The 18,973-nt window shown below is 42.7% G+C and overlaps 1 protein-coding gene across 2 annotated transcripts in view; it reads right to left on the reverse strand.

Moving 5' to 3' along the window:
• col27a1b (collagen, type XXVII, alpha 1b) overlaps window positions 1-18,973 on the reverse strand; it is a 72,194-nt gene that overhangs the window by 33,898 nt on the left and 19,323 nt on the right. For both annotated transcript variants that reach the window (XM_057325030.1, XM_057325036.1), the window contains exons 7-12: window positions 13,903-13,956; window positions 4,270-4,314; window positions 3,486-3,539; window positions 1,580-1,624; window positions 669-722; window positions 112-156 (exon numbers count right to left, since the gene is read on the reverse strand). In XM_057325030.1, coding sequence (XP_057181013.1) covers window positions 112-156; window positions 669-722; window positions 1,580-1,624; window positions 3,486-3,539; window positions 4,270-4,314; window positions 13,903-13,956 — 297 coding nt within the window. The remainder of the gene's footprint in view (window positions 1-111; window positions 157-668; window positions 723-1,579; window positions 1,625-3,485; window positions 3,540-4,269; window positions 4,315-13,902; window positions 13,957-18,973) is intronic.

Consider the following 18,973-nt stretch of genomic DNA (forward strand, 5'->3'; position numbering starts at 1 on the left):
CAAAGCAAACTGCTCTCAAACATTTACTTTCTGAGCAGCGTGAATGGGTTACAAATCACAGAAATCATTCACAGAAGGTTGTCTGGAGAGGATGGTGAGAGAAAACTTTACCGGCCTACCCATCTTGCCCTTCTTCCCAGGAACGCCAGGTAAACCCTAACAGGAGACAGCAGAGAGAGGGAGAGCGAGGTACAAGAGACAGAAACGAGAGAAAAGCAAATGCGTTATTAAACAATCACAGTAGATGTTGAAAGGTCTTTCTTCTCCGTTCATCTGGACACAAAAGGTTCACTCATGACTCTGAAAAGAGGAGACACGATCTGGCTAATCCACAGCGGGCCATATTCCAGCTCCCAGGGGCTTGTAGTCCTATTTCCACACGGCACCGCAGGCCGGAATTCTCCGGCGCAAGGTTACTGAGCAAATATTGTGAGAACTAAGACTAACTACTGTTTTGAAGGGGGATCTCTGTGGTTTTAGAGGAGTGTGGCCCTTTTCACCAGGCTTCGCGTTCAAAGGATGTGTTTTGAATTCACAAGCCACCATTATAAAGCATGTGTACCGGTGGGAGTTCTCATCCTTTACCATTTTCTCCAAGGGGAAACTAAAACCAAGACGACTAAACAGACATTCTAATGCACACGAACGGAAACAACAGGAAAACTCACTCTTTCTCCATCAGGACCGGGGAGACCGAAGACGCCCGACATTCCAATGAAGCCCTAAAACGGAGGTGTAAGGGACAAACAGACATGATTTAGAAAACATGGTCCAAATAGCCATTTCTAAATCGCAGGCGAAAAGGTCGAAAAGGTCTTGTGAGGACACTGGTCGCTCTGTGAAGATCTAGGCCTTGAAGCAAGTGTATATGCCCATGGACTGCATGGTGCTGGCTTCCACGATGTAGTCCAAGGGCACATACCCTCACAGCAGGGATCACACTGGCATTCAGCAGGACGGCTAGGGCTTGGATGACACGGTTGAACATACAAGAGAACAAAAACATGTGAACATGATGAGATGATGCACCCAATGATGTAATAATATAACAAAATATTCCACAAAAATGCTCTCATTTGGATAAAAGCATATAGGAAATACATGCAAACAATTAAAAAATACAAAAATAATTATTATTGTGTACATTAAAATTGACACTGGCACCGAGGAGAGAATAGAAAACGCCTTAACAAGAGGGAAAAAGGATGTAGTGTACATAGCTGGCATATACTTTACAAGAGCTAAAGGGTGGAATTATAATGTAAAATCCAGCTGACGGTACTTCCAGAGCTGATGTTCTGAGGTTTTATAATGAAAGCAACTACAATCAACTATTTCCTTTTCTGGTGCCTCTCAAATGTCCTATAAAACCAAACTGGAAAACAAGCTTCCCCAATTATAAATGAGCAACTTCCTGACCATAAAAGCTCATTCACCTTTCTAAACAAGTGAGGGAGAATAATCTAACATTAAATGGCAAGAATATGAACAGAAAATAACACAACACAAAGCATTCGGACGGTAATAGATACATGAAACACAATTCCCACAATAAATGTCTGTGAACAGTGTCCCTTACCTGTGCTCCCTTCGGTCCCACGTTTCCTATAGGTCCTGGCAAACCCTGCAAACACACAAACGAAATATTTTTAATTAATAAAAAACAATTTAGCGTCTTTAAAAATAACAGCTTTTTAAAAAAGACAAAACACAGAATTGCAGGGGCAACATAACTAGAATTTTATGTTATTCATGTCACGTTTGCAAATTCGCTCAAAAAAGGGGAGAAAAATCCCTTTTGATTTACACATCATTTGAAAGCTGAGAAGGAGCTTTTCATTGATATATGGTTTGTTAGGATAAGACAACATTTGGCCGAGATACAACTTTGAAAGTTTGAAAAACTGGGATCTGAGGGTGCAAGTTTTTTTTAAATCGCAAAAATAAATGGCCTTTGAAGTTGTTAATCTGTGAAGAAACAGGTTTGTTTTAACACTCTCTATTGGCTTACCGCTGTAATGACGTTGTGGAGAATAGATGAACCTGAAAGCGGAAAGTTTAAGCTTTATATGGATACCAAACTTGAGTGGTAATTCCCAAAGAGAGGGCAGGAGTGAGCGATGTTTGTAGGCCATTTTTGGTTGCGATTTAGCTGGATCCACTCACAAAATAAAGTTTTAATATATTTAAGGGTAGGACATTTACAAGATATTTTCATAGAACATAACCTTGACTTAAAGGAGCTGTATGTAACATTGACACCTAGCGGTTGAGCTTGGTATCGCAGTCCAAATTCAAAATATGGCAAGGGTTTTTCCCCGCCCCTCCTCCTCCTCAGATTCCACGCTCACAGGAGTTGCCAGACACTTACAAGAGTGTAATGAAAAGCATAAACTCTTACACTGTAAGTTTATCTGATAATTTATACGTTTGCAGTGGTTTTGTTGTTTGCAAATATCACTCAATCAGCAGCTTGTCTCAGAGGTTGCGTCCTCCGGAGGTCACATTTACGGGCCATATTGCAGTCTCGTTTAAATAACCGTAATAAAATTGTATGTTACTCGTCGTAAGTTGTAAAATAATATAGTAATCCTTTCTAAGTTTTCAACGTGATAGTACCGGAAAGGGTGGAATCTGCTCAGACCCAGACCGTTTGTTTGCTGAAATATGCAGTGATTGTCACCAACTGGCAACCGAGCTGACAAAATACACTAGTGGGCAAATCGTCAGTGGGCGGAGTCACACGGACCAAAACAAAAACAGACATTGCGGCACGGAACGCACATTTCAGCGTGGAATAACTGGCTATAGCATTGTTTAAACCAATATATGAACTTGCCGTGTTTCTTAAATGTCTACAAACATATTAAGGTATTGTTTTGATTTAATACAGTAAAATTATTACATACCACTCCTTTAATATCCTGATTTTTGGCATAAAAGAAAAATAGATAATTTTGACCCATACAATGTATTTTTGGCTATTTCTACAAATATTCCCGTGCTACTTAAGACTGGTTTGTGGTCCAGGGTCACAAATGACCATTTTAACTAAAGACATACCTATAAATGGTAAATTCAGAAAAACTGAAAATTATTTTGAAAAGGTCTCTTAATTTTTTCCAAGGCTGTATTTTAGTAGGTATTATGAAATACACCTCATAAACTTACACTGTATACTGTAAGACATGATTGGAAGCTAACTTCTTTCCATTTACTGTTTTTCCAACAACTGAATATCATTTACGGCTTTGGCACCCAAAGAAAAGATTATTTTTATGGTAGCATAATACAATATCCATTTTGTTCATCATTTTTATAGTCACAAATCCTAACAGAGAGTCTAAAACAGAGGTAGTCATTTTTGAAACCTCGTTCAGTCTCCAACACAAGTCTTGATCCTTTTAGCCCCATATTTTCTTATGAAATTATCACGTTATAAATGTATCTGTGATGCCAGCAGCACAACAGAAGATTTACTGCACCTGCCTGCCAGGATAACCTTTGGCACCCGGGCTTCCATCAGGTCCTCTTTCTCCCTGTGGGTAATGAATAAAGAAGGAAAGAATCCATTACAATAAAAATATAATTAGCATTGGACACTGTTCTTATAGAAAAGAAAGACCAAAGCTCCACGGAAAGACAGAGAGGGGGGTAAAAGGCCTGTCTATTAGAACAACATGTTATTGCCTGTCTGCAATTAGGTTCTGTATTATTCATGTACTGCCATTGTTGTCAATATGACAAATGGGAGAGACGCTGTGTGGCCCGGCACAGTATAGCGAAATGGAGACAATGAGGAATTCATTATACAATACTTTTATTCTACACTCTATAACTCAACACATCTAAATGTGAAATTGAAATGTGCTCTTTAACCAGAACGCCACTGATGTGCTGATAGGTGAGAACATGCAGCGTGTTTTTATGGAGTGAGAAAAATAGTTTTGAGGCCATTTCAGACGGTCACATCAAGTGACGCAGCCAAAACAGATGCATAAACCTTTTTAACAAAAAGCTTTCATCAGTCGATGCTTCAAATGTGATGGATGAATGCTTCTTTTATATGAAAGTTTTAAATATAAATCTCACCGGTGTATTTTACACATTATCACAAAGTTACACGATACAGGTAAACCCATATTCTGTTTGTTTTTTTGCGCTTAAAAATATTGATTTCAGAGAAGTGTGCTATAACAGGCATTTGAATATTTTTTATGTCATTTTATGTAATGTACAGATACTATTAATTTAATGGAGTGAACTCACTTGATCTCCTGGGTGGCCAGGTGGACCAGGGTGGCCTTTTTGTCCCTATGCAGAAGGAAAGAGAGAGATAGTGTGTCATGAAAGGTTGTAAACTCCAGTTTGTAGTCGTGTCGAAGTATAGGAGGTAAGGGTAACATGCCCGTAGGGTGTAAAACCTCAAACATGTGCTTAATCACATCCTGGGGAGTTTCCCACATAAAAAGAAAACAAAATATATAATGTCCTGCAACTTGAGTCACTTTAAAAGAACTTAACGATTTCCGGCAAAAAGCTACAGTATTAAATGACCACAGGCTTACTGTAAGTTGTCATTACAATGTCATCGTTCTTCAATATGATAAAATGCATTTGATGCACAGAGGTGGAAAGTAAGGATTTATAAAAAATATATAAAAATCCTTACGTGCAAGAATGTAGAGGTAAGATGCTCATACCCTTGTTGCATTTGTAACTAATAAGAAGTGTGGACAGTTTAGTAAAAGTCAAAACGACATTGGTGCATATTGCTATATTTTAAGTGTTTAATGCCATTTTGTAGACGCACGGTTCACTAATGTGTGCACATTTATGCAGTGTGTATGGAACCGAACTGAACAACTTCTGCTTTAATGACATATTTAAATGTGCATCATATGTCTCTCTCTTCTTGTGTCTCAGTAAAGATCCACCGAGGTGTTTTAGGGGCCGTTAATATTTCGCGTATAAATTTACTTGTATTAAACTGGATGGACAACGCGAGCCTTGCCGCTTTCTCTTTTTACCAAAGCGGTGGGAGCTTGCGCTCTAGCTCCTGGTGTCTGCTGAGGAAACACTGTTGTATTTGCTGTCTCAATGTGTGTGTATGTCAGTTTACTTTACTATTTGCGTGTGGACCATGTATCGCACTATATACATTTTTCCAGTAAAGCATAATGATTAAGGAGGTTTTCAGACTGGGCGTGTTTGCTGTGGTCCGAACCCGAGTGTGATTGTTCCCGGCGCCCTCCGCCCTCCGCAGTGTTTGTTTGGTTCAGTGTTGCCAGGTTGGGTGATCAATTAAGGAACCGATAAGGGCTGTGTTAAGGAATAATGTGTTTATGACTGCACTACACATTATTTTCGAACGTTTTGAAATAACTTGACTAAATAAAAGCGCAAGCTGCTTGAGCGGGATTTTAATTTCATACGCAGCCCAAATTTTGTCCGCCTGCCCAATGCATTTTTCTCCGGTTTAACCCATTCAAAAGAAGCCCAATTGGGCGGACACCCGCTCAATCTGGCAACACTGGTTTGGTTTCACACTCAACTTGATTCTATCGAACCTGGTGCATTTGCGTTCATCCTACGCCATCACAAACGTGCACAGCGCATGACAGTAAACAGAACACGGGTCAATATACTGTATTGTGTTTTTTATTCACTTGGTGCTATTATGCGCAGCAGAATAAACGACACTTGGTCTTGCTGTCAGTTCGTTGCATGCAGACAGCTTTCTGCTGCTTGCAAACAGACTATTTTCAGGAAACCATTCATTTGCCGCTCTGATTCCATTCGCAATGCGCAAATACAATGCATGCTCACTCTTGTTTGAATCCAAGGTAAATTACCAAAGCTATCATCTCTTACATTTGTTTAAATTGTAACCATGTGCAGGGTTTGGTATGCTGGTGCGCACCCGAGTTCGCATGACAGATTTCACATTAGCAATTTTTCATGCAAACCGTGCCCCGTTCCGAACTAAACTGTAAGCGTGAAAGGCACCTGAAAGCCACCTAAGGGGGGCCCTCACACAAAAAGCAGCCTAGGAGCCCTGGCCACCTTAATCCGCTCCTGAGGGGGGCACTATTGTCCTTCACAGTATAACAACAAGTGGGCCGACTCATAAAAATGTAAATTTTAGTCATGGCCCTGAAAACCACGACAAAAACTCTTTCTTCTATGCACATTTAAAGAAATCATAAATGTAATGAAGACATTCCCGACACCTTCACGGTGAGTGAAAAGTTATGAGGTATTATGTGTCTTGGCTCAACATTAGGCAGTAACCTTTGGGATCACAATAACAGACAGAAAACTTCTACTGACGAGAACTCGAAAAAAGACATGAGATTTTCTTATGACAAGGTTCTGGGCTTAGTTGCAAGAAAACCCTTACATTCAGAAACCCCTAAATTGTAATAATGAGAGTACTGTACCAAAGCGCTTTTCTTAACCTAAGGGCATTCTTGCAGCCAGCTGTTACTCCTCAAATGAAATGTATGTCTTGAGTACGAGTATGTAACATGATTCAGATTTCTTTAGCTCATCTGGGCTTGCAACATCAAGGTTCAATTACCAGGAAACACACAAAATTATCAACCGTACACCTAGAACATACTACAAGTCGATTTGGATAAAAGCGTCTGCCAAATGTATAAATGTAAATGACTGAGACAGTTTTTTCCTTAATAAACAAAATTATTTGACCATTGTGTCTTTTGCATGCAAGCACATGCGTGAGGGAAAGACAGCACATGAAGTCTTTATTGAGGCCATGTGTTGTCATACCTTCACGTATCGCTAAATGAAACAGCTGCCATAGACATGTCTGCTTAATAGGAACATTATTTATGTTTACAGTAGCATAAAAGTATTTTGACACTTAAAGGGGTGATTTAACACCGTTTCATGCATTCTGACTTCTTTACACTGTTAAACGTGCTGGTTTCTCATGCTTAACATGGTCAACTTATCAAAAAAATTAGTTGGACGTACTACGTAGTATTTCTGTGCTCTATACACTCCCCCAAGGTTCGTATAGGTTTCGGAAAGTTTTTTTCGAACATGAAAAACCGTTACATAACAACTTTTCTTAGTCCCTTATTGGGCAATTCTCCCGGAGCAGAACACCCACAGCAAGGCGAAAGAAACAGCCCACCCACACGTCAACCGACGAGCGATAGGAAGACCCGCCTACAATCAAGATTGGCTGCGCTCAGTCAAGATTGGCTGCGATGTGGGCCTACAGCTTGTTACTCTTGCGATAGTGAGAGAAGTTGAGGTGTGTTTGTTTATTCACTGCATTTCAGTGATGGATGTTATATAAACAGTGGATATAAATGGATCTCAAGATCATTTGAAACTGATAGATGGAGCGGTCCCAGCGCTAAAAGATGCCAGACATGAACCGTGCACGCGGTAAGTGAAACTAAGTCATATGTCTGTGTTTTGTTGGCAATCGGTGCGTACGTGCATAATGTAAACAACCCGAACTTGTAGTGAATCAATAGTTATGCAGGGATAATGCGATGATGTATTGTGTGCTCATGATTTAGATCCTCCCCCCACACCAGTAATTGTTTATGGAAATAATCGTACAGCTGTATCTGTCTTTCATAAATGTGATCAAACGAAATACTCTTCAAGTTACGAAGAATGCAATACTACTCTTTAGGTACTCAAGATTAACATGAGATTGGCAGAAACTGCACGTTCAACCGGACCTTTAAGTCACACTGCATTAAACAATTAGAATTTGAATTAGAAAATCAAAATGGTATCTGCAAATAAGTGACTCCAGACTTGCTCACAAAACTAACTTTACTTTTATGAGACACTTTCCAATCGCTTTTAACCAAGTGGGCAATATTAAGTACACGTGTCACACAGATTCCCTGGCAGAATGACTATACTTCATTACGTTTACTAGGAGTGAATTAATTGTTTTATCAATTAAAAACAGCATGTAAGGAACATTATTTTTTGAAAATGTGCTTAAAAGTTGTGTTATATTTCGTTAAAATACTTAGTTTGATACTTTGTTATGTGATGCAAAAGCATTCGGAAGTTTAGCTTAAAGTACAGCTTCTGTGTCAAGCAAATATTCCATCAATAGTGGAATTTTTTTTGTGGCTGCTAAGACAAATTTCTTTTCAAAACCCAGAAAACAGCCACAGAAAACAAATCACTATGGTCTCCACTGGCATGAGAGATCAAAGACAGGTTAAATACATACACACAAGTTTGTGATCTCCATGCTAGAACTGAGCGCTCCGCTGCAGAGCACAATGAACAATGCCCTTCCTCTCACCAAATATATGGAAAATATTACATAAGGGGAGGGAAGTCCCATGAGTACAGCAAGAAAGAAAAAAAGAAAATATGGCCAGTTTTCATCGGCATGAAAAAAAGCATGTGTTGCCATTGGTGCTTATGCCACGAATAAACAAAGCAAACATAAATCCCAGATGTGCAAGCTAAAGAAAGTTTACAGAAAGCCTATAGAGCTTGTTAATCGATGTGACGCCACGTTGAATGTTGCGCCATCTTGGGAGGATGGCTGCTAGTGCGTTCAATGCAGTGTTTTGTTTTTCTTGTTTGATTAGGAAATATAACTATGGTAGGTCAGTCTTTCTGTGTTAAAAACTGCAATATCATTAAGCAGAGTTGTTCAAGAAAAGCCCATGGTTCTTTCAATTTTGATTTCTCCACATGTCTAACCAAAACAAGAAACGGTACATATCAAAACTATAACAGCAGTGGAGTATTATCCTCCCAAGATGGCGGCGCCACTGCAACATGCAACATAGGACGTGACGTCAGCTTCACATTCTCTATACACGTATGTATGTCTTGTAAATATGCTTTCTATTCTGTGATTTCTTTTCAACCACCTGAAAGCAGCGCTCAGTACAAACACTGGAGATTGTGCTGATGTTTACTGTGATTGGTACAAAACTCACTTGGTGACATAAGCGTGAAATAAGTGTTTTACACATTCATGGACATGTTCACCTATTTACATTTTACATTGTAGTAATGGATGCATACCCTGCGTATGAAATCACCTACTTCCATACTATATAGTAGACGAAAACGAGTCATGAATAGTATGTCCGAAACCTCAGTATGCAAAAAACAGTAGATGGTCTACTGCTTCCGCCGAGATTTGTGAGTGTGCATTGGATGGACAATAATCTATCCCATGATGCCACGAGAGCTGAGCAATGGTCAAATTTGGATGTACACACATCGGATGTACACTCAAAATCAGTATGCATTGTGGGTAAAAATGTAGGGAATGAGTTGTTTACTCAGAATTCGGACAACACTACAAAATGGCGGACACCCGATATAGTGCACTATATAGGAGATAGTGGGCGAATTCAGACACAGCTACTGTGTCCCAAATGATGAAAATGAAAAACTTGAAATCCGGTCTTGACTGTTTAGACTGAAATTCTTTCCGTTAATCAGATTTCAAACTATAAACAGATGTGGTTTGGATTAAGTTTGTAAAAATCTGATTTCATGTCATGGCTTTTTGGTTTTTAGACTACATATACTGTATGTACATGCCAAAAATTCTGTGCCGTTTGACAGCTCCACACGTGTTCGGTGTCTGCGTCACTCGCCCCGACCCCGTGTCTCCCTGCCAGGCTTTCCCCTCACCGGTTTCCCATCACCTCATCATTCTCTCACCCCTGTAGCTCGTTCCTGATCAGTAGCTTCCCCTGGTCCCTCATTATGTTCCACTTGCAGTTTATTCCCGCCTCTTAGGTTTTCTCTATTTAATCCCTCTTGTCCTCTCGTCTTGTGTCAGACCGTTCTTTGTTGCAGTCGTTGTTGCAGGCGTGACCTAGTCTAGTCATAGTATTATCTTAGTTTTCTTGTTTTCCCGTCTCAGTTCGGGGTAGTCTCTAGTTAAACTCTCTGGTATTATTCCTTTAGTCCAAGTCTCCAGTGCCTAGTTCCCTTGTTCTCAAGCTCTGTTTTCCCATAGTTCCCGTTGGCATCCCGGACCATCCTGCTCTCTTCACTCTGGCTATCGCTTCACCAGCGACCACCTCTCTCGGCAAGAATCGGCCGGCGGGTCGAGGGCTCTCCCCACCGTGCGTTCCTCCCTTCGAGGGACAGAATCTCCCGGACTGGGACTACTTCAGATTCTTCCGTGAGTGCCGTCGGGTCGAGTCCTCTCCCCGTGGACTCACGTGGCTCCGAGGCCAGTGTCTCTTGGTGGATTCTTGTGGAAACTTTTCAATAAAGACCTATTAATTTCCCGCAATTGAGTCTCCGCAGTCTCTGTTCACGCACAGTCATGACAGTACACAGTCTAAATACAAAACCAATGCAGTACTAAACTTTCTCAACACTGTGATATTAATTCTTTATTTATTCAGTGATGATCTGAATACTACTCCACAAAATAAGCCAAGAAATGAGCTGTCAGCCAACACAATTTAGACTTAAAGGTAATGCACGTTGGCCCAGTTTCACAGATACGGTTTAGCTTAAGCCAGGACTATGCCTTAGTTAAATTAAGATATTTATGTCGCTTTTATAAAAATACCTTAGAAGAATACATTACTGGTGTGCAGCTCGAGACAAAACAATGGCACTGATATACACTGACCAAAATTATAAACGCTTTTCATGAGCTACACTCAAAGATCTAAGACTTTTTCTATGTACACAAAAGGCCTATTTCTCTCAAATATTGTTCACAAATCTGTCTAAATCGGTGTTAATGAGCACTTCTCCTTTACCAAGATAATCCATCCACCTCACAGGTGTGGCATATCAAGATGCTGATTAGACAGCATGATTATTGCACAGGTGTGCCTTAGGCTGGCCACAATAAAAGGCCACTCTAAAATGTGCAGTTTTACTGTATTGGGGGGGTCCGAAAAATTTTGGTCAGTGTATTTTAAGATATTGCTGGGCAAGTTATATTCAGTTAAGACAGGTCACACATTACTTTTAGTCTGGTACTATCCTTAAACCGCCTGGGAAACCGGGATAAAACTTCTTGGACCTAATTCCTCCAGCTGTACAATTCTAGTAGGACAAGTACATCTTCATTATCATTCTTTTCTAAATGACCCTCAGCTACAAAATAGAGTATATCCATTTGCCCTAAACGTCTTTTGACACTTCAGTGTCACTTCAAGAAAATGTTGCTGAAATGGATTTTCACACTCATTCCAGGTGACTATGAATGGACGCTTCGGGTTCCAAAAAGCACAGCCTGTTCTGGTTTCATTTCGCACCCAGTGCCAAAAGTCCATTCACCTCCATCTGGCTGAGTAAAAGCTGCTCTTACAATGTTTTTTTGGCCGTTTTTTGATCTCATTCAGTACATTCGTGACAGGGATTAGCAGAAAATGAAGCGTAAAAACGAGAACATCAACGAGGCTGATATCAGGATAGCTAACAGATGTGGTGATAAAAAGGGTTTGCTGATGTTCGACTAAATTGCTTCGATTGCTCAAACATGTGGCATGAAATGGTCAGCTGGTGAAAGGTGGCTGCCTACTGGACTAAGTAAAAAAATTCCATTCCCAAAATAAAAAAATATTTTTGTAGTCAAGACACAGCTCATGTGGGAACAACAAATTTATAAACATTGTGAAGATCAATTACAGTTAAGCTGCAGTCCGTAACTTCTGTGTCTATTTAAACATAAAACTGCATGTTAACTTTACATACTTATCTTAAGTAAAATGATGTCAAACTGACATTTCCCAGGAAACCATTATTATTAGCTTGCCGTTGTGAGTCAGGACAAGTGGGGAGACAAAATGTTACGTAAAGTAATGTACATAGTCATGAATTCATTGAAAACATTCAATCATCTCAGGAGATTCATTTGATACCCAAGCAAATGTCAGCTGCAAGCGATAACACATCTCGCCTGACCACTTGCGATCGAATCACCCGAGACGAATGTTGATATCTAGCGTAAATGTGGCCTTAATGTTTTGCTCGATCCCGAAAACTGGGTCACGATCTGTCCTCACAACCATGACTGTGAACTTCAGCAAAGGCAACTGAGTGCAGAGCAGCCGAGTGTGGGAATATGACTAACAGAAAAGGAATCTTGAGCTCTTACTGACTGATGTGGGGTCAGTTTTACAGAAATCGCTTTAGTACTAACAGATACATGGCACGCGGTGGCTCATGCTAAGACAGCAAAGCTTTCATGTATATCCTTATAGTTATGGCCTGATTTACTATCACTATGTGCCTATACAATTATTGCAATGACCAAATGACACATATGGCATGTGTTTGTTGCCAACGGTGAACTTCAGCGAGAGGTGGAGCTTATGTTCGTCCTATTACAACACACCACCTAGCCGTGCCAGAGTTCACATCTGCTGTCCCATAGATTGTGAGCGTGGAAGACATGCTGTAATTAAAAGCATCATTCAGACCAAACCGATGGTTACCTGCCCCAATGTGTCACCGCTACTTACATAAGTCACGTTCTAATACATCTGAGTGCATTTGTCTTCTTGGTTACAAGGTTTTGTCTCTGGCCACAGCCCACGGATGGAATAACCTTCTGGTTGGCTGCCAGCTGCAATTTAGCAAATGTAGCGTCTGCAACTATTTTTCCACCAGCTTTTAATATTGTTTTCCATCTGTGGCCGTGGGATTGGAAACACATGGACGTGCAGAAGACGCCAGGTAATTCCATCGCTTTACAATGTTTCGGGGAGTCATTTCTTATCCAGGCTTTCAAACAAACAGTCTTAACCATATACTGATTCATTGTTAAATATACGCAGAACTGCAGATGTAATATTGGACATTTATATGAGACTCTGTGCTGTATGACTGCATTCAATTCTCAATGACCTTAAAGGGAAAAAAATGATACTTTAAAGGATGTTGGTAACCGTGCAACGGCGGTACCAATTAACTTCTATTGTATGGACACATAACCTATGCAAGTCAATGGGGACCAATGGTTTTCTGTTACCAACATTGTTCTGCAGAAGGAAGGAAGTCATACAAGTTTGAAATGACAAGATGGTGAGCAAATGACGACAGAATTTTCATTCCTGAGCGAACTAACCCTTTAACTTGAATATACCAATGCAATGAAAATGTCGCTCCACCTCTGTGAAATTCCCAAAGAAGCTTAACAGCAAATTTTTCCATCTAGAAAAAGTGTAAGCGAGTGTGAAGGTCTTTGGCCAGGCAGAATGTGTAAGCATGGGGACGGTCTGTTTTAAAATGTCCTGGCATAACCATAACAGCCATCTCAATTTTGCAGTATTTGTATACTGTGTTTACTAAAAATAAAACATGAAGTCTACACTGCTTGTTCGTTTGATTTGGTACCCATTTACCTCATTTTACCTACAATCGGTTTTTTAAATAAAAAGCATATACTACAAGGAGGTAAACGCACCATTTTCTCAAGACAGTTGCCTTCGAAGGCCATCTTTTGGAATGGGTGTAAAATGAGGTCATGTGCTGGCTACCCACTGCAGTGTTGAGCATCTGGCTGTACTCCAGAAAAGCAAGAAGTAAATTCAGCAAGGAGATCGCTTGAACCTTCTGTAAGGTTTTCTTCTTAAAGAACCCTTTCCAAGGGGATTTCACAAAACCTTATGAGGCTTGACACAAAAACCTGTTTCCCATTTGCTGTATGTATTGTACCCGCATGTGGAAAAGGATGGGAATTGAATGTGAGGAGTTATTGACAGATTACTTCATCATTCAGCACATTCAGAAATAATGTTGCTGGAGAAACACTGTGACTGTTTTCACACTAGTAAACGTGTTATACATTAAGTGTGCCGAACAACTCCAAGCCTTCTTTGAGGTGATCCTCTTGGGCTGGTCCCCAATTGTTGAGGAATAAAAAAAACTGCATCTTACCTTCCGACCAGCTTGACCAATAAGTCCAGGTAGTCCTAATATTCCAGGGTCCCCCTATAAGTAAGGAAAGTAGAAATTACTTGGCATGCTTTTTTTTGGTTATTCTGGCTAAATATTCAGACAAAAAGCATATTCTAACATATTAATGCATGCGCTTCCATTTAAATGTGCAATGTGTGATATTAAGGAGGATCTATTGATATAATATACATAACTATGTGTTCAGAGGTGTATAAAGACCTTACATAATGAAGCGTTATGTTTTTATTACCTTAGCTTAGAATTACCTATTTCTATCTACATGCACCGTGGGTCCCCTTTTATGGAATCCGCCATGTTGTTCTCTTTCAAACATTCGCTCGGTATCTCACTATGGGAACGCCTCAGGCGTGACAGATTCTGGAAGCACCAATAACACCACGTCTGTCAGTTGACAGACCAATCGCGACAGTGATGCGGGAGTCCTGCCTCTGCCGGTATATATGCCACTGCCGGTGGTTCCCACTCCATTCTCGTTTTCTTCCCCGTGAAGATCATTTTGGAAGCTATCCTCAGCAGATTTCCGCAAGGAGTAGTCGCTTAACTGTTCGTATACGAGTCGTTAACAGGTACGTCGCCGAACGCGGCTGTTTTTTTCTCTTACTGGGAAATATTCGCTGTTAAGGTGAATTTTTCTCTGTGGATTCTGCCGATTTCTCTTTTCCAGCGTGTCGAGGCGGGTTTTCACATTCTTTCTTTTGTTTTAGTGGTATACGGATCAGCCGATCCAGCCACATTATTATCCGGAGTGGTGTTCGCGTCTCTGTCATGGCGACTGCGGGTACATCCGATGGCACGGCGAAAGGGAAAAGTCCCTCGCGCCTGTGTGCATGCGGGTCCATGATTTCTTCTAAGGACTCGCATCCCTTGTGCATAGCGTTTTTGGGAGTTAGACACGCACAAGCCGTGCTTGCAAATTCCTGAGTGCTGCCCGCACTGCTCTAAATTCCCGTCGAGGGTTTTAGAGTGCGAGTTGCGGCCGCGCGAAAGGGGACCCAAATCTTTCCGCGCCCTGCCAGCGGGGTTGGACAAGGGTGCTCAGCAACGGTGCACATGGGGAGACTTAATGGATGAAATCTCTCCCGAACTCCCACCCCTCTTTGAATCAGACCCCTTGGCGAGGGATAAAGAGGATGAGGAGGAGGAGGACGATGAGGCGATTGCTCGTCTTTTGGGAGAGGATTTGGAAAATGAAGAGGAGGATGCCATCCTCCCACCAGATTTTTCTGCCAGATGGGGCAGTGCGTCAGGCAAGTCTCCCACCCCCATGCCAGGGGAACTGGACCTTATCGAAATGTGCAGGAGGGCAGCCGAAAAGTTGTCAATCAACTGGCCATCGCAACAGGTAGCTCAGGGCACTGAGAGAGATCTCTATGATGGTAAGAGGCTGCCGTCATGATTCCAGCCGTCCCAGCATGTGTCTCAGAGATGCAGCGTTTTTCGGACAAACCCTTTTCTCAAAGGGTGCCTGTTAAAGGTTTCTCCAGGCTGGATGTGCACAACATGGAGGAGCTGGGGATGTCCAACACCATCCCCCCCCCCCCCGGTGGAAGTGTCAGTGGCAAGCCACCTCCACCCCAATCGCCGCGCAGCTCTATCTTCGGCCTCTCCTTCACTTCCTGGTCGGACAGAAAGTCGGCTTCCCTTTACCGCACCTCTGCTTTGGCTGTCAGAGCTTTAAATGCCACCACACTGCTCACAGCGTGCCAAGCGGAGCTCATGGAGGAGATGGGAAGGCAAATCGATGCTGGATCGCCCGGAGATCTGTTTCATTGTAGACCTCAACCTACTCTCATCTCGGGGAGCAGTACAGAGCTGCGGCGAAAGAGCCCTGTGGCTGGGCCTATCTGGCCTGTCAGAGAGGGATAAGGCAGAATTTCTCGATGCCCCAGTGGAGCCAAAAGCCCTCGTCGGGGCTGCAGTGGCTAAGATGCGGCAGCAGTGCGACTCACAGAAAAAGGATGGGGAAGCTTTTGACACGTGCCTTCCCAGGAAGTCCACTGCTCGACCCCCCCAGCCCACTCGTCTGGGTTTTTCCTCTGCTTCTAGAGGGCGGCAACCAGGATTTAGAATCCCTAGGATCTCACCCCCCCAGCAGATAAAGCAGGGGGAGGCTCATTCAAAACAGCCTCAGCCCTGAGGTAAGGCCTCATTTGCAGAAGCAGCAGCGAAACATCGCCCAGCCCACCCTCACGGAGGGAAGAAGAGGCGACCTAACCAGTGTTCTGTGTCCCAGTCAGAAGAGAGCCCACAGCACTCACGGACTTCCTGTAGTGCCCCTCTTTACAGCCCAGGAGTCTTGCTCCCCCCCACCAGTGAAGAAGCGTCGGCGGTGTGACCCAGGCAGGGAGTTTTGTGGAAGAAAGTTCACATGTTGGAGTGTTGGCACCAGTTCACCCAGTGCCCCCCACGTTGTTTCTCCCCTCTCCACTTGTGGAGTTTTGCAAAAGAGAGGAGGACAGTTTGCACAAGTGTGTTCACAAAACAAAAATAAATATGTTGTATACATTCAAAATTACACACGAAAATATCCTTACCAGAGTTGCAATCCCCAGCATCATCAGTGAGCGAGGGCTGCAGCGGTCTGCTCGCTGCTCAAGCAGAGAGTTGGCGCGCATGCGCAGAACACCCTTGGGTTTTATCCACAATAGAACGGGGTATCGACTGCAGTTTGCTGTAAAACCACCTCCTTTCAACGGAGTGTTAATGTCAACAGCAGAAGGGGAGTCAGCTCAGATTTTAAAGGAAGAAATAGCCTCTTTACTGAGCAAAAAAACAATTCGGGTTGTGCCACAGGAGAACAGCCATCACGGTTTTTTCTCCCGTTATTTTGTAATTCCCAAATGAGGGGGAGGTCTCCGTCCCATTCTAGATTTGCGGAGCCTCAACAAAGACCTCAGAAAATACAAGTTCAAGATGCTAACGCTACGAATGCTGTCTCACTTTATTCGTCCCAAAGACTGGTTTACGTCAGTCGATTTTAAGGATGCATATTTCCACATAGGCATACATTATATCCGTCACACAGAAAGTTCAGGGCACAGCCGTTTTAAGTTCCTTTCAGGCTTTCATTATCCCCGAGAGTGTTCAGAAAGTGTGTCGAAGCGGCGCTGACACCGCTGAGTCTGATCATGCCAACCTTAAGAAGGGTAAGAAACCACGGTCACTCAGTAATTCTGATCGCCCCGAACTGGCCAGGGAAATTATGGCTAGCAGAGATAATTCAACTCCTATGCGGACAGCCATGGCCTCTCCCGTTGCGCAGGGACCTCCTCTCACAAGCGTGAGGGGAGATTTTTCATCCAGCCCCAGACAGAGTGGATCTCTGGGCCTGGCCCGTGAAAAGGCTGAACTTAAGTGTTGCGGAGCTACCTCCTAGAGTAATTGAAAAAATTCAGAACGCTAGAGCAGCTTCAACGCGCTCTGCGTACGATCGGAAATGGAACGTGTTTGAGCAATGGTGCACGCACAGACACAGGGTTCCTTTCCTATGCTCGGTTGCGGATGTGTTATGCTTTCTGCAGGAGCATTTAGACAAGGGCAGATCTTTTTCTACGGTAAAAGTGTACCTTGCCGCGATATCTGCGTGTCATGTGGGGATTAACGGAAAAACTGCAGGTCAGCACCCGCTCGTATGCAGGTTTATGAGAGGTGCGCGGCGTCTGTACAGGGTTTACAAGCCGCTGATTCCGCCATGGGATCTGTCTCTCAGCCCCCTTTCGAGGCCATAGAGAGTATTGATTTAAAGCTCCTTTCGTTAAAGGTTGCTTTACTTTTGGCTCTGTCGACCCCGAAGCGGGTTAGTGAACTTCATGCGTTGTCGGTTCATACCTCCTGCATGCTGTTTGCTACGAATTACTCGAGAGTAACTCTAAAAACTAACCCCGCTTTTGTGCCTAAAGTGAGCGAGTCAGTGCTCGCCTGTAGGCAAGTGCATTAAATGGCTTTTCATCCACCGCCTTTTTCTTCATCAGAAGGTGAACGGCTTCATTGTTTGTGCCCTGTCTGTGCATTGGGTCACTATGTGGATAGAACGAAGGCACTAAGGAAGAGTAATCAGTTATTTGTGTCATGGGCTGAGTCTTATAAGGGCAAACCTATTTCACGTCATGCCTGTCACACTGGGTAGTGGAAGCTATTATATTAAGTTATAATAGCGTGGGTCTTCATCCTCCCGACAGACTGAGAGCTCATTCCACCAGAGGCATGTCTGCTTCATGGGCACTGTTTAAAGGCGTGTCAGTTCAGGACATATGTGAGGCAGCGAGTTGGGCTTCGCCTCACACTTTTGTTCGGTTTTACAGACTGGATGTCACAGAGCCTTCATTGGCTCATTCCGTCCTGAGTGTGTAAAAAAAATGTTGGTTGACAGGCCTGCTTTGGACAACATATCTGCAATACGGAAGTTGTCTATATCCCATAGTGAGATACCGAGCGAATGTTTGAAAGAGCATATTAGGTTACTTACGTAACCCCGGTTCTCTGATAACATGAGTGAGGTATCTCACCACACTTCCCTCCTTGCAGTTGCACGGAGAAGAGATATGTGGAGAATGAATTGGGGACCACCGGCAGTGGTATATATAGCAGGGAGGCGGGACTCCTGCATCACTGTCGCGATTGGTCTGTCAACTGACAGACGTGGTGTTATTGGTGCTTCCAGGATCTGTCACGCCTGAGTCCCATAGTGAGATACCGAGCAAATGTTTGAAAGAGAACCAGGGTTACATAAGTAACCTAACGTTTCTACAGAAGCCCTAAACGGACAAACTGCTCTATAGAGCGCGTTTTGTAAATACGTTATTTCCTTCGGCAAAAAAAGAGAAAACATGACGACATCTTTGTCCTGTGTCAGCCACCTTAGTGCTTCGAAAGGGAGAGGTGTGCGGTGGAGTGAGCCGTTGGTTGCAATTCGCAACCTCACCACAAGATGCTGCTAAAATCACACACTGAACCTTTAATGCAGCAATCGATAAATATTTGTCTCTATCGCCATCTATGTTTGAAATATAAAACTGCAGGATTCTTATGC

This window comes from Triplophysa rosa, linkage group LG2, assembly GCF_024868665.1.
Source record: "Triplophysa rosa linkage group LG2, Trosa_1v2, whole genome shotgun sequence".
In the NCBI taxonomy this organism is placed as follows: domain Eukaryota; kingdom Metazoa; phylum Chordata; class Actinopteri; order Cypriniformes; family Nemacheilidae; genus Triplophysa; species Triplophysa rosa.